At 49.9% G+C, this 15,936-nt stretch overlaps 2 protein-coding genes across 3 annotated transcripts in view; one reads left to right on the top strand and one right to left on the bottom strand.

Moving 5' to 3' along the window:
• ABL1 (ABL proto-oncogene 1, non-receptor tyrosine kinase) overlaps positions 1-10,373 on the top strand; it is an 87,157-nt gene extending 76,784 nt beyond the window's left edge. For both annotated transcript variants that reach the window (XM_083876090.1, XM_083876091.1), the window contains exons 7-11: positions 694-878; positions 2,966-3,118; positions 3,759-3,848; positions 4,190-4,354; positions 6,677-10,373. In XM_083876090.1, the coding sequence (XP_083732216.1) occupies positions 694-878; positions 2,966-3,118; positions 3,759-3,848; positions 4,190-4,354; positions 6,677-8,376 (2,293 nt within the window). In that variant the 3' untranslated portion in view covers positions 8,377-10,373. The remainder of the gene's footprint in view (positions 1-693; positions 879-2,965; positions 3,119-3,758; positions 3,849-4,189; positions 4,355-6,676) is intronic.
• Positions 10,374-15,312: 4,939 nt separating this feature from the next.
• Positions 15,313-15,696, bottom strand: QRFP (pyroglutamylated RFamide peptide; the record flags this gene model as incomplete). Its single annotated transcript, XM_083875683.1, has 1 exon — positions 15,313-15,696. The coding sequence occupies one exon, from the start codon at positions 15,694-15,696 to the stop codon at positions 15,313-15,315; it is 384 nt and encodes a 127-aa protein (XP_083731809.1).
• Positions 15,697-15,936: the final 240 nt, after the last annotated feature.

Genomic DNA, 15,936 nt, shown 5'->3' with positions numbered 1-15,936 from the left:
TACAAGCCAGGGAAGTGGCAAATGGAACGTGCATGTCTCTCACCTGCCAGGGTGGGGCCAGTGGTGGGAAAAAATGTGGAGAAAAAATTAAATCTGCTTATTGCCCAGTCCTTTGAAAATGCCATCACTAATAGCAGAAGCTCTTGCAGGTTTGCAAAGGCCAGATGCTGGTTGTGGACAAGTTGTGTTGTAAAAGGTGGTACACCTGGGAGAAGAAAGAGCCGGGCTGGGAAGCTCATCCTGGTGCTTAAACAAGGACTGGAAAAGGTGTTCTGGAGAATGACTGGTGTTGGCTGGGGTGACTGAAGTGCTACAGAGGTGGGCAAGAAGTGAGGAATTGAAACTCAGTTTATTCAGTGCTCATCCCCAGCTATTGATAACTTGAGCACTGACATTTCTTTGGAATATTTTTATCCTGAGGGTGGCAGCTTTTATTGAAAGTGAGGGGGCTTCTTGAAGCTCTCACTTCAAATTAGAAGAAAAAAAGAGTTTAGATGACAGTCTTATGAAGACAGAATGGAGAATAACTTTCCCTCTTGTGTGTGTGCGTGTAACTCCAGAATTTCTGTGTAATATTTGGATCAAAATAATCACACAGGCCCAGGTTTCTTTGGGAACAGCAGGCTTCCTTGCTGTCGCTAAAGTGAGATGGTAAAGACTTTTCTCATTGCCTATTTTTGGTCTTCTTTTTAGGGACCTTGCTGCCAGGAACTGCCTTGTAGGGGAGAACCACTTGGTGAAGGTGGCAGACTTTGGCCTGAGCAGGTTAATGACGGGTGACACCTACACAGCCCATGCTGGAGCAAAATTCCCCATCAAGTGGACTGCACCAGAAAGCCTGGCCTACAACAAGTTCTCCATTAAATCTGACGTCTGGGGTAAGAATTTGCATGGACAAATTAGTGCAGGTGATCAGTCTTCTTTTCCAGGGTTGTGAAATGAGGTCATGGTGGAACATTTCAGGAGGGAGCAGCAGTTTGAGCCTGGTTTGAGCTACATTGTTCTGTGAGCTTGTCAGAGTTCAGGAGCTAATCTCTGCTGGAGCAGTCTCAGAGGAGAGCACAGATAGTGCCCACCTGATTTTGTAGGCAGATATGAAAAGTAAAGTATACTGTAGTGTTTATAGAAATGTATGAAATGGGGCTGAAGGGCACCAGTACTGCTGCCTTGATGGAGTTCTACACAGGACTAATTGTGTAGCCAAAAACTTTTTAAGTACTTTAAGGAGTAAAGAATCTGGTTCGTTTTATGTTAAAAAAATAATTATGCATGTATCTGTCTAGTGATAGCTCCAAGCTTGTCTTTCTGCATTTTAAAAGAATAATCTTTGGAATGAGATGAGGAGAAGCAGAGGGAAAATTTGATGACAAATGGTTATTGAAGAGCCCTGAAGTGCTGGCGATAAGAGTAGGCTTAGCTAAATGGAACTATATTGTATAAAATCTGACCACAGAAAATCTCATTGTACTTTTATCAGCCTTTCTTTGGGTTTTATATCTCTGCCATAGCTGTTGGTCAAATTCTCAAAAGTGCCCAGTGACATGAGATAGAAGTTTGTGGAATGTGGTCCCAAAGGCACTTGAAAAATTATATCCTGAGCATCTTCTATGTATAAACCAACAGACAGTAGTGAAGCAGAGATGAAGTTTTCTGCAGTTTGGGGGAAAATGTGCAGAGAAAGGTTTTATGTTGAAGAAACTTTTAGGTAGATGGCTGATGTAAAATGTTTTGTAGATGGAGGAGGAAAAGCCAAAATAGCCTCCCAAGGAGTATGTGATTGCTGACCAGGGTGTTTCTGCTGCTTTGGGTTTCCATGTGGTGTCGGCTGTTGAGTATCTGCCACAGTCTTAGGATGTTACTGTACTGCTGTGGTGGCTGCAGGATCCCTATTTCAATAGCAGAGTACTCAGGGGAGGAAAGATCCCAAAGGAATAGGGAGTATCTTCAGTTAGGGTTAATGTAACCTCAGGAAGCAGAGTTCGGGCAGTGGACTTTGGGATCTCATCTGAGATCAGCTGTCCCTGGAGGCCATGGCTGCTGCTGGGCACGCCAGGGTTTAGATGTTTTCACCTCACTGCCTCAAGACAGCAATCAAAAGAAAATTGTGCACAGAAATGTCTAATGTAAATTGCCCTTGGTGGCACTGCCATGTAATGTGATGTGATTTCCTTACTTATGCGGAATTGTAATCGCTTTCTCTTCAGGTTAAGAACAAAATAGGGTGACTGAACTAATTACATGCAGGTTGTTGAACTGGTGTTGGGTTTATTCTGTGTGCCTGACTCCTGGGTTAGCTGCCTGACCCCACTGCTGACCTGCATCCCCACTGACTGCTGCCACTTGAATGCCTGTTCCGAGACCCTTTTTGTGCTCTCCCTTTTCCTATTCAGCTTTCCCTGGGACCAGAATGTCTCACCCTGACCACATCTCATTGGTAGCAGCTGCTGAAACTTTCCTCACACTGCTGCCTCCCAGATTCCCTTTCCAGACCACACTGCAGCTAAACAAGGGCACCCCCAAAAACACTGAGCTATTAAAATGCGAGTCCTCTGGGGAGAGGTTGCAAATGAGAGGAGCTGCCACACTGAGGGAGCGACTGCAGTGCAGCAGTGAAGCCATTTCAGCTAATCCACTGTGAAGTCTCTTAATTGTGCCTCTAATAGGACTTGAAGGATCTCAAGGCGTTCAGGTTTGAGACAACTGATACATTGAAAATTAGTCTAATTCTACCCTGTCATATCGCAGGAGACTTGTCTGTGCTGACGGAGAGCCTTGTTATGCTTCTTTAACATTTAAGCTGCTGCTGAGCATGGGATCTGAGCCACCCAGGGCTGGTCTAAGTGTGCAGCACTGTTTAGTGACTACTCCCACTAAACATCCTCTCAAATTCAAGATGAAAACAAAGCTTATTGATTTTTTTTTCCTTCCTTTTTTTTTTTTTCTTCCCTCTTGTTCTCTACCGCAGCCTTTGGTGTTCTGCTGTGGGAAATTGCAACCTATGGTATGTCCCCTTACCCTGGGATTGACCTGTCTCAAGTCTATGAGCTGCTGGAGAAGGACTATCGTATGGAGCGTCCTGAAGGCTGTCCTGAGAAAGTTTATGAGCTCATGAGAGCATGTAAGTGTTTCTTAGCCCTGCAGATGCTGATTTTAGCTCTGCAAGGGTACAATGAAAGTGCAGGGGTCTGGCTCTGTGTGACAAGACACGAGAATCCCCTGCCAGTGCAGGGAAGGTGCAGTGCTGTGTGGAAGCGTGTGGTTAAAACTGCTTTCTCTAGAGGATGAACATGCTATGAAACCAGCTGTTCATCTCTACTGGGAGCCCACAGGCCTGGAGAGGGGGTTTGTTGTAGATCTCAATGCTTCCTTTGTCTCCTTTTTCCTGACAACTTAAAGAAAAGCTTATTCTCCAAGGATGAAGCAGGAGCTTCATTTGGCTTCTTGTAGGACTGGCTGTGACTCTTCTCTGTGGCCTTTTGGTACGTGATTCAGTGTCCTGCCCTTCTCCCCAGCAGTGCTTAGCACCTACTGTCACACACTGACACCAAAACCTGATTTAAGGAGTGCTGGGTGTCTGCAGCTGTCACTGAGCCAGAGTGGTTGCAGACACTCAGCACCCTGTAAATCAGATTTTCATGTCAGTATTTTATCTCAGTGTATTGGAAGGAGAGCTGTGATTTCTGCCTCCTCCTGCTGCAGGATACTGACTGTCTGCTGCTGGAGGGAAGTTTTGAGTGGTGGTGTGCTTTTTTTTTCAGGCTGGCAGTGGAGTCCTTCTGATCGACCGTCCTTTGCTGAGATCCATCAGGCCTTTGAAACAATGTTTCAGGAATCCAGCATATCCGATGGTAGGTCTGGGTCCCTGTTGGAGCAGTAATTCCAGGGGTGAGAAAAGGACTGGCTTAACTCTGGGCATCTTTAACTTTGCCTGTTATTCATAGCTTTGCAGTGAAACTCAGTCCTGTGTTACACTACCTGGGGTAAATGATGTAGAAAGCAGTTATCTGTTTAAATATGGGTATTTTTTTCTGGGCAAACATCTCATTTTAAAGGGCAAAATGGCTGAACAACTCCACAGAACCCCTGTTTTGAGTTGTTTTCTTTTCTTTTGTGCTCTTAATTCCAAACAGAGTGATAGTTTTTAATCTTCAGTTGATTGCAGTGATTGTTTTTCTTCTGTGCATTGCAGAGGTGGAGAAGGAATTGGGAAAGAAGGGCATGAGGAGTGTAGTGAGCAATTTCCTCCAGGCTCCAGAGTTGCCAACCAAAACACGAACATTGAGGAGAGCTGCTGAAAGCAAAGATGCCAACGAGGGCTTGGAGACTGCACATGCTCGAGGCCAGGGGGAATGTGGTAGGTTTTAATTAAAGTCATTATTCCTTCAGGAGATACAGGGGGAAACAAAATGCACATCTAGCTCCAGGCCCTCACGTAGGCAAGGCTGTGCCTAATAGCAGGTGCCATCTCTCCGTACCAGTGCGGTGTTTCTGGGTGACAGGCTGCTGAGTTTGCTGTCCTGGGTCCAGAACTCCTTTTATTAGTTTTTGCAAAGGTAGGTTGTTAATTCTGAAGCCAGATACACGCAGCAGCTGGGAGTGTGAATCCTTAACTGGCTGAGGGACTGGTGATCTCCCTGCTGTTGCTTAGAGAAGCCCTTGGAGTTCCTTTAACTTAATGGCTGTTGCCTGCAGCTCCCTAAAGACCAGAGCCTGAGCACAGAGCTCTCTGATCATATCCTCTTCCCATTCCCTGGCAGGAGCTATCATTGGGATCTCCCACTGCATCTGAGTGCTGGGTAATCTGCTGTGTTCAAGCCACTTTACACTACCACACTGCATAATTTAAAGCAGGGTGATAGCTCAGGTTTAGCAAGCCCCATAAGGGAGTTTTCTTCACTGTTCCATCCTACCCAGATTTATGCTTGCAGCATAGAAGAGTATTACTCTTGGCAGGCACCAAATATAATTTCAGCAAGGGACAAAGAGGTATTTACAGACTCTTCCATAAAATTAAACTTCCAATCAGTTTTTTCAGGTGCTTACCTTGCATTCCAAGGTAATAAAAGCAGTGGTAAAAGGCTGAATGAGTACAGGAGATTTGTATCTAGCTTTATATTTGAAAAACAAGAATATAAAATGAATTACAGTGGGTTTTTCCAGCTCCTGCTGAGGCTGCCTCTTCTGACCATTCATATGACTGACCTCTTTTGTGTAATGTCAGATTTACCCAGTGGTACATGTTTCAGTAACCAATACACATGTAGGCAGAAGGAGGGAAAAAGAGGGGATTTAAAATGTTGGAAAAAGAAAGTATCAGTGATTCACTATATAGGAAATATAATTGCCTATTATTACAAGCTTTTTGAAGTTAAAATAATTTCCTTTAAATACTTGTGAGCTTTGAGAAATTCAAGTACAGCAGGCATAATATGATTTTAACATTATGCTGGGAATCATTTCTTTACTGTGGAAGAATTTTTTTCACAATAAAGTTTTATTGCAGTTTCCCTTCCAATTGTCAATGTTTCCATAGCAAGTCCAGCAGCTGGAAGCTGATCCTCAATGCTAGCTGCTAGTTTTCTCTGGATTTCTGCACCTCTACTGTGTCTATACCCAGTAAGGCCATGGTCTGGCTCTTCTGGCTGTCCAGATCCCCCTGAGTCCTGTGGAAAAGGTGTAAATGCAGTGTTCCTGTGCAATCATGTTGTCCTCTCAAAGTACACAAACATTCTTTTTTCAAATTCTCTCCCCTCCACCAAAATCCATTCCTCAGCCAAAATCCTACCCGTAGCATGATGATCACCAATTTGTGACTAAGAAGCATCCTTCCTTATGACTCTGCTTCATCTCCCTTCTTGCTGCCTAGTCAAGCTGTAAATGTATATGCTGCCCTGCAGGCATTCCTCCTTTGGATTAGAATGCCATTGGAGTGCCTGGCCTGGGAACGAGCCCCTCTGTCAGTCAAACACAGAGACCTTCAGGAGTGTGTATGAATTTATTATAAACCGTTATTCATTTTGAAGTACGGCTTGTAAGTGGAGAGAGGGTCACCCCATCGCTTCCCTCTGCAGCAGCAATGCTGGAGGAGGCTGGCACTGCCCCTTTTCTCTGTTACTGTACAAAGCTGAGCATCTTCACAGTGGTACGACCTGAAGTGTCAGATCTTGATCTCGATTTCTGCTCATGAAACTGTTATTTCCATTCCCCACAAAGGATGACATCAGGAAAATGAACGAGGAGCCTGGGGATGGAGGTGGGTTACAGAGTTACCTTATTAATTCAGAGGGTCAGCGATTCAAAAGACAGCAATAGCACAGGGACTGAAGCAAAGGCCTCTTCCTATTTATCTTCTTCACAGTGTGAAGTTTAGACAAATCTCCAGATGTAGGAGGGGAATCTGAACACAAACATGTAGTGTTTGCATGTCGATCTTCCAGTCAGAAACCCACAGGGAAAGTAGTCTGGCAGCCACATCAGTAAAGAATGGATGCAGGATCATAGACCATGTTCAGTCCAGGATTGAGTGTGGCTGCACTTACTTAATTTCTGCTCCATAGCTGTGTCTGTTTAGAGAACCCACACCTTTTAGAGGTGCTGCACTGGTTTAATCCTGTAAGAAAATGGGTTATTCTGGTTCTTTGAGCAATGCTCAGAAAACTTACCTTTTCCCTTGCAGATCCTCTGGATCATGAACCTGCTGTTTCTCCCTTGCTCCCACGGAAGGAGAGGGTGGCCCTGGAGAGCAGTTTGAATGAAGATGAGCGGCTGCTTCCAAAAGACAAAAAGCACAACCTCTTCAGTGCCCTGATCAAGAAGAAGAAGAAAACTGCCCCTACTCCTCCGAAACGGAGCAGCTCCTTCAGGGAGATGGACGGACACTCGGAGCGCAGGGCAGGCGGGGAGGAGGAGTGCAGGGATACTGGAAATGGAGCTTTCATTGCCCCCCCTGCAGACTCAGCTGACCCCTCCAGGTTCCAGAGCCCAAGCAACGGGGCCGGTGTCACCAACGGGGTTGTGACTGGGAACTCTGGCTTCTTATCTCCCCACTTACGGAAGAAGTCCAGCACGATGAGCAGCAGCCGAGGGGTGGCTGGGGAGGAGGAGAGCAGTTCCAACTCTAGCAAGCGTTTTTTGAGGTCCTGCTCAGCCTCCTGCGTGCCCCATGGAGTGAAGGACACAGAGTGGAAATCCGTGACTCTGCCTCGGGATTTGCAGTCCACAGGACGCCAGTTTGATTCCTCCACATTCGGGGGGCACAAAAGTGAGAAGCCAGCCCTGCCTCGGAAGCGAGCCAACGAGGCCAAGGCTGACCTTGCTGTCAGGGGAACAGTGACCCCTCCTCCACGGCTGTTCAAGAAGAATGAAGAGGCCGTTGATGATGTGTTCAAAGATGCAGAGTCGAGCCCTGGTTCCAGCCCTCCCACCCTGACGCCAAAACTTGGCCGTAGGCAACCTGCTGCCCCTCCTTCCTCCAGTGGGCTCCACAAGGATGATGGAGTCAAATCCAGTGCCTTAGGTACCACTGTGATGATGGACCAAGGTTCTGCTGCTAAACCCAACTCTGCTGGGTTCATGGGGGCCAGCAAAGCTTCCTCTGAGGAGCCACGCCTGAGGAGGCTCAAGCAGACCTCAGAGCCGGCAGGGAAGGACAAAGGGAAATTATCAAAACTGAAACCAGCCCCTCCACTCCCACTGTCTTCATCCTCCATTGCTAAGCCTGGGAAGGTTTCTCACAGTCCCAGCCATGAAGCAGCAGCAGATGTGGTGTCTGGGCCAAAATCCAAACAGTTGACTCAGGCTGGAGAGGCTGCAGGCAGTGATGCTGTCAAGCCAAACCAGTCAGGGGAAGGTGTGAAAAAGCTGGGGATCCCCTCTGTACCAAAGCCACAGTCCTCTACAAAGCTGCTGCTGAGCACAGCAACCCCAGCTGCCTCTTGCTCATCCGTACCCTCTACCCCAGGGGGAGACCAGACGTCATCCACAGCCTTCATCCCCCTCATCTCCACCAGGGTCTCTCTGCGGAAGACCCGGCAGCCCCCAGAGAGGATTGCCAGTGGCACCATCACCAAAGGGGTGGTGTTGGAGAGCACTGAGGCTCTACGGCTGGCCATCAGCAAGAACTCTGAGCAAATGGCCAGCCACAGTGCCGTCCTGGAGGCTGGCAAGAACCTCTACACCTTCTGCGTGAGCTACGTGGACTCCATTCAGCAGATGAGGAACAAATTTGCCTTTCGGGAGGCCATCAACAAGCTGGAGAACAACCTACGGGAGCTTCAGATCTGCCCAGCCACCGCTGGCAGCGGCCCTGCGGCCACCCAGGACTTTAGCAAACTGCTCAGCTCGGTGAAAGAAATCAGCGACATTGTTCAAAGGTAGCAAGAAACCAGGCTGCAAGACAAACCAGTGGATCAATCAATCACAATGGGCCAAAGCCAGCTTTGTGGAGAGAGTAACGTGTGGACTGACAGAGGAGCAGGGCGTTCAGGTTAAGGCTGTGCCAAGGACACAGACTGTGAATGGATGCCCCAGCTCCAAAGGGCAGGGCTGTGTTCAGGAGGCACTTCCCACCCTCTGAGCTCAGCTTCCCTGTGTTTCCTATACTTCTAATCATCTTATCTGTGGAGTTCTTGCCTTGTGGACTACAAGTTTAAATGCTGATGTCACACCATGCCTTTGTATTAATATTTTATTGTTCTGGACAGACCATTTAGACTGAAGCCAGACTGGTGGACACTGAGATGCCATCCTCCTCAGGAGGACTTTGTACTGCATTTTTGTCCCCTCCCTCTGCCCCCCTGTATATGAGGATGAGTGTTTGGATAGCAATATACCCACTGCATTTCTTGGGAGACTTTGCCCAGCACATGGCCCTGGCCCAGCTCTGACATTTACCTGACACTAATGCAACAGATTTGGTGCTTGGGAGGGAAGGGGGAAAAATTATTAATGTAAGTTTTTTTTAATGACAGAATGCTACAAGTGATGATTGCTCAAATTCCTCCTCTGATTCCACCTGCTACCCCTCATGTCTGTGTTTTCAGTAGTTTCTCAGTGTCGTTGAGCTCCAGTGAATTGCTTGGGCTCACTCAGAGTGTTGGAGGCAGCACCTGCTGATGTCACAGCCCAGGAGCCTGTTTGTGGATCTCCCTCAGCAGCAGAGCAGGCCTGGAGAGTGTCTGGAGGAGGTTGTGCTGTGGCACTCTGGTGATGTCTGACACTAACTGGGCTGGGGATTGCAGATCTTGGGCAGCTGGGAGGGTGGCAGTGGGAAGAGATGGCTCAGGGTGAGTTCTGAGACACCACTGTGCCTCCAGCAGCTGTTCTAGCTGAGCCTGCACATCACAGTGGGGGAGAGCAGCTGTGTCTCCAGTTGAATTTCCAGCTTTTTGTTTTGTGAAGGGAGATGGAGCCTGGCCCCTGCCCTCCTGCAGAGCCCTGTGCTTTGGGGAGCTGTGGTGCCTGCCTTTTTGTGCCACTGGAACCCCCTTGGAGGAGCTCCAGTGCCAGTACTCTGGGGTTGAAAGCATGTCTGCCTTCATGCCAGCGTGGTTCCATCCAGCATCAAACAAGGATCTGTGGAGACTGCAGACACTTCTCTGGGGTGCATCTCCCAAGGAAACTGCCTCAACATGCTGACAGCAAGACTCCTGGGCTTCCTTGCCAAGGTCCTGTGACTTTCCCAATTAATGCTGGGAATTAACGGTGACTCGGGACAATAGTGAAAGAACAAGGTTTAGGGCTATTAACGGTGCAATTTAACTCCTCTTAACAGTTCCAAACATGACAAAAACACATTTTCCATTTTCTGTTCCCCTGTAACTTGTGACCCCTCTTGTGTATCTTAAACACTAATTGCCTTCAATTGTATTTTATGCTGTTCTCTTTGGAACTGTTTGTTTTGTATATGATTTCTAGTAGTTCACTCGTGTGTGTTCATGCCACTTCTCGCCCTCACAAACAGCCATGACTTAACACCTGACAAATGTTCAAAAGAAAGTACACACTTCTGCCACAGGCTGCCTTTAAAAATGTAAGAAAAAACCCAACCTTTGAATTGTCTCTTTCCTGGAGGTACTGTTTTTACTTTGATAACATATTGTGCCACTATATTATACATTTGTATCTTGTTATTACACACTTTTGTAGACTTGTCTTTTTTACAGTGTGTAAATAGCTCTGTCCTTCATCTCTGTGATACTTAAGGGGGTCATTTCCCCTTTAATTTAGTCCAGTGCAGATTGTTTCTGTACATGACTTTCAATTCTTCTCTCTTTCTCTATTTCCATTTTTTTTAATTTGTTTTTTATTCCAGTCTCTCTTGCGTAGTATATTTAAAAATAAATCAATGTTGAGGAAAACTTGTGTTTGTCTGTTAGTGAGACTTTTCCAGCCCAGCTGACTCCCCTTAGACTCTTCATCCAAAACCAGGGGTTCCCTCTTTGGGCGGTTCACTGTGACCCCTCAGCACAGTGGGATGGTCAGAGCCAGGCCAGCAGCCCCTTCCCATGTTCCTTTGATTTGGCTCTGAAAAGTCATGAGAGAAAAGAGATGCACAGAGTAAGACTGTGTCATCACCTCATCACATCATCTTCTGACTTTCTGACAGAGACTTTGCTGTTGTCTTGAAGGAGATTTGTATCAGAGATTTAACTTTTCTTCTGTTAATGGATTGTATTGTCATTCAGCTGCTGTTGTGTTTTCCTCCTCCTCTGCCATGAAATGACCCATGAGTTTCTCTCCTCATACAGTTCCCTCCCTCATTTCTGGTTGCCCATTCTTATGTTCTGTTTCCCTTCAGCCTTTCTAGTAAACCTTGAGGGAGGGATGTTTCCAGGTACTGAGCAGCCTCTAAAATGAGCCACTGCTTTGATTAATGAAGATGCTAAAGACCAAAAATAAAGGATGAGAAGGAAACAAGGAGAGGCAACAGTGTGTGGTGTGCCCTAGGTCCCACAGTTTCCCAATGATGTTTTAGGGTTATAATCCAGTTCTCTGCATTTCTAGTCCCCTCAATAAATGGTGAAATCTGTGGGTCCTGGCACTGGGATCTGCTCACTCCTGGGCTTGGGGGAACAAGGCTCATGGGAAACCTTGGCTTGCTGTGACATCAGCTACATTGGGCTGCTGCTGGTGAGGCTGAAGAAGATGGAGGAGAAGCAGGAGGATGCACTGGTGAATATAAACTAAATTAATGGCCTGCACTTGGCAAGGCACAGGTACAGCAAAGGGTCTGCAGTGAGCAGAGCTGCTGTGCTCTGGGAGTTCTGGGTGGGATTGTGACCAACACCTCGCAAAGGTCAGTGTCCAAACTTGAATATGGGGCATGGCTGTGGGCTGAGGGGAGATGGAGAAGCTTCACCTGCCCCTCAGTGCAGTCACTGCTGGTGATTTCCATCTCTGCTGGCTTAGGGACCCGTCTGTGGTGTCGTCTGTGGTGTCGTGGGAAGGCAGAGGCCGGTTGACCTGGCTGGGGAAAGCCCCCGATCTGAGGTGTTGGGAGTGAGAGAGAGGGGATTAAAGGCTAAATTTAGCTGAGTACAGTAGGAGTTGATTTAACAGATCGATGCATTTAACAGTTTGATTGCTCCAATTTTCAAGGCTATTGAGCTTGAAAGTGAGAGTGCTCTGGGGGAAAAATAGCTGTGTTTGTGGTTTTGTTTTGGTTTTCATGTCTTTGAAATTACAATGTTCCCTCTTTTAAGTTTTCCTTTAATGTCATCTTGCTTTTTGTTGAGAAGTTGCTTGTCATGAGATGTAAAATGTGGTCAGTGCTTTTTGCTCACTCTTTTTCTTACAAACCTAATGTTTTTATGGTCAGGCTGGTAGGCCAGTGGTATTTTCAGATGTGCCACTGCCTGCCCCCCAGGACGGTCAGGGACAGCTCACAGCCTCTCCCTTGGCTGACATTCATCCTTCCACAATTGAAAAGAGAGGAAAATACACCTCAGCACAGTGTCACCTCTGAGGAGAGGGTTCCTGTCAGCACCTGTGCATCTAAAAGGAGTCTGCCAGCAGTGTGGGACACGCTTCTTGTCTGAGGGTGAGACCTGGCCTGGGTGGGCTGCTGAGAATGATGTTCCTGGATCAATTCCTGGTCAGTCCTGATGCCTCGGCATTGCCAATGCCCCTAAAGCTGTGGGTGAGGGACAGCCCTCAGTCATTTCAGTGTTGAGGCTTGGCTCAGAACTGTCCTCTTGGCAGTGCTGCTAAGGTAGATCCAGCTCAGCAGAAAACTGACCTGCAATCCAGGCTGTGCTGAACATTTTCCCAGCAATCCCCGTTGAAGGTTCTGTGTTTGTCCTACCATCTATTCTGCTGGTAAAGGTCCCACCTGTGCTCCTGCAGCCTGCATGACCCAGTTATGATGCACAGAGTCTCTTCATGAGTCCCTGGGATACAATTAAACCGGGCTCTTCCTCTGCAGAGGATCCTTTGGGTTTCTGAGACTTGCTGCTCTTGTTGTGTGTGTTTGTAGTGCTGCGGGTCTGCCCAGGGTGGAGGAATGATGAGGGGCAGCCCATGGGAGTGGAGCAGGTGAGCAGAGGCCAGGGGAGGGCCAAGGGCAGGGAAGGTTAACGGGGTGTTTCATGGAGAGCCCCAGCAGTGATGGCAATGTCTGTGCTGCTCTCCACTGCCCGTATGCACAGGAATCCAGGGCCTGTTTGGTCCAGCTCCTGAGGACTAGGGGGTGGGTGAGTTCTGAGCTCTCCACCCCTCAAGGATTTTCGGAGTCTAGGTGTCCCCTTGGGAACTGCTCCCCACCAGGAGAGGAACTGGGAAGGGATGTAGCTTCCTGTGGGAGAGGTCGTGTCCAGTGTGGAGGGGTGGCCTTTCCAGCCCCACAGGGGTTGTTCTTGACATGTTCCCCTCTCCTTCCTCCCAGCCACACCCCCAGGCTCCAGGCAGTTATTTTCCATTCACCTTTACCTCCCCAGCATTACTCACCAAGGAGCAGTAATCAAGAGCCTGGAATGCTGCCTCTCCCCAGGCAGCCTGAGGTGTGCTCAGGGGCGTTTAGGGATGCCACGGCTCCTCACCTGCCCCATGTCACAGCCTGGCAGGAGCCCCTTTCCTGACAGAGGGTGAGGAGGCTGATGACATCACCCTGGTGGCACCAACCTCCCCATCAAGGAGCCCTGAGGTGTGGGGGCTGAGCCCAACTCTGTCCCACCTGCCAGGTAAGTGCTCCAATTTTCAGTGAGTTCTACAGAGGTTATTGCACATGAAATCAAAGCCTCGTTATGTGTGAGCCTTTATGAGGCTGCTCTGAGCCTTTTCTTCTCCCAGAATTGAGTGCAGGAGCTCAGGCATCCCCGCAGCCACAGCAGGTTTCCCTTTCCGCAGCAGTCAGTGCCAGTTTCCCCTGCAATGATCCATCACAGCAAAGCCGGGGATGTACCGGCCCTCACTAACCCTGAGTTACTCCGAAACTCTTCCCCCTTCCTCCCTTCCATCCCTCCCCCCGGCTCCAGCGCAGGGTAAAATTGATCAGTGCGTGTTTATTGATGGTTTCAACACTCAAAAGAAAGGGGTGGGGGGAAGTCGTTGCCATAGAAACATCGATGAAGCTCCGTCTCCGCTGTGTGATACGAGCGCGGCGCCTCAGTCCCGATCCAAACGGGGAGTCTGTGGTGGGGCGGGGGTTGAGAGGGACGGGGATGGGTTTGGGGGTGCCTGGGGTGGGGGTCTGCCTGGGCTCAGCCGCCCTGAGAGCCGTCGGCGGTCGCTGCTGTGCTCCCCGGTGGGAGATGGTCGGGGCTGCGGGGATGCAGGGGAAGGAGATGCCCTTCCTCATCTTCGCAGTCCTGGCGTGAGGGCCAAATCCTGGCACTGTCTGTATCCCTGCAAACCTGGAGTCCCCCCCGTTCTGCTCCCTCCCTGGATGAGCCTGCTCCTGTGCCCCCACTGCTCCCTGGCCCTGCTGCCCCACGCCTGTTTTCCCCTGGGTTCCTCCATTCAGCCTCAGTCACCGCTCCTGCTGCCAGAACGACTCAACGCAGCACTGCATTAAGTGGTCTGTCTGCTTGATGGATATTACAATGCACCTCTTGCAGCCTGATTTAGGTTTTTTTTTAAATCTTTTTACTCCCCCAACCAAGTCCTGCCACGGTCTCTGATTTTTGAGGGTGCAATTTAGCACTTGCAAATCATCTTCGGTCTCATTTTTGTGCCTGCAATGAAATATCAGCAGTGGCTCAGTGTGTAAGTTGCCGTTAGTGCCTGCAGCAGGTAGTTAGAGCTCTGATTGCTGGTACCTCTGGCAGGCACAGAGAAAACACTGGGATTGGCAGAGCTAAATCTGCCCAAAAGAGGGGAAGACAGTGGCTGGGCAGTGAGGCTCCCCCTATGCTGGCTTTTGGGGCTAATGGGTCCCAAAGCTGCACCGCTGGAGCACCAGTGACACTGAGCACCTCTCAGTGGTCCCAGTAGGTGCAGAAGTTCTTGTTTCAGTCCTGCACCCAAGTTCTGCAGTAGCTACAGCTAGGATTAGGTGGTGATGAGGCCAGGAAGGCAGCAGGAAGGGCCAGGCTGTCAGGCAGGAGCTGGGGTGGTGTGACGAGGACGTTGAAGGTCAGGCATCTCTGTCTCACCCTGGTGAGGACTCTGGGGGTCAGGGCATGAGCAGGGTGGTGGGACTGGTGGTGGCAGGGCAGGATTCTGTGCTCACACTAGGGGTTGCTAAGGACAAGATTTTCTCGAACCCCGCTGCTCTGCCCTGGTTTTGCAGGCAGGAGCTGCCTCGTGTAAGAGGCATCTTGACACTAAGCAGAATATGCTGCTGGAGGGACTTTTCCTTAATAGGCAGAAGAGGAGGAACTCAGTGGAGAGCTCTTAGGGCCCCTTTCCTCCCTGACAGCTGGCCCTGGACTACAGGCAGTCCCTGGGGACTATCAGCACCAGAACTATCCTGCTGTAGCCCTCTAGCCTTGCTGCCTGGCCCTGCTGGCCCTGCCTGTCCCGTTGTGTCCCCCCTGCTCTGCCTATGCCCATGTGCCATCCCTGCTCTCTGCCAGCACTGGGCACCCAGCATCAGCTCCTTTCCCTGTGCCCCAGCAAAAGCTGTGTGCGAGCAGGGAAGGGATTTGGTGATTTCTCCTTAAAACACCGACTTCTTTCATTCCATCGGTCGGGAACAAGGGCGGGAGATCTAGAGCAGAGCTGGGAGTGAAGCAAATGCAGCGTCCTCCTTCCCCAAGGCAACCCCAGAAGCAAAGGCCCCAAATACTCTTTTGTCCGAGCAAACCCAGGTGAGATAGAAGGGAAGGACGGGACGGGGTGACCCGCAGGAGGTGGGGAATCAAGTCCAAGCTTTCATCTCCCAAAGCGGAAGGTGAAGCCCCCTTTTTTCCTGTTGTAGCCGTTGAGCTCCTCTGCCAGGTTCCCCAGGGTTCCGCTGCGCTTCTCCCCTCCGATGGGCACCCCCAGCTCGGGGCCGCCCCGCCTGCCCGGCCGCTCCCCGGCCGTGCCGTACCCCCGCAGCTCCCGGGCGATGCTCAGCAGCGCATCCAGCTCCTCGCTTCTCCTCCGCTTCGCCCCTGCCCTCCAGCCGGGACCCCGGCCCTCCGCCGCCGTTTGCCAGCTGGGAGCGAGCAGAGCCCCCTCCCCGGGCTCTCCCGGCTGCCAGCGCTCGCCGGGAGGGAAACAGGCTCCCAGGCTCAGGAGGAAGAGGCAGGACAGAGAGTAGGGTGCTCTCATCTGGGGGAAGCACAGGAGGGGGAGGCAATGTCAGTGAAGCACCGAACATCCTTGGGCAGGGTGAGGCAGCAGCACGGGCTGCCTCCGGCAGTTCCCTATCCCTGCTGCAGCACCCCCGAACCAGCCCTGCAACTTCTGCCAGAACCCCCAAGCCCTCACTCCTCACTGCTCCTTCTGCAGCCTCCAAAGCAGCACCAGCAGCAGGGCGGGCTCTGAGCTCCCTCCCCCCCCCCCCCCCCC

The sequence above is a fragment of the Zosterops lateralis genome (genome assembly GCF_965231275.1).
Source record: "Zosterops lateralis genome assembly, chromosome: 20".
NCBI lineage: Eukaryota > Metazoa > Chordata > Aves > Passeriformes > Zosteropidae > Zosterops > Zosterops lateralis.
Note: the sequence above shows the minus strand (reverse complement) of the source record. Positions and strands in the feature narration are given on the sequence as shown.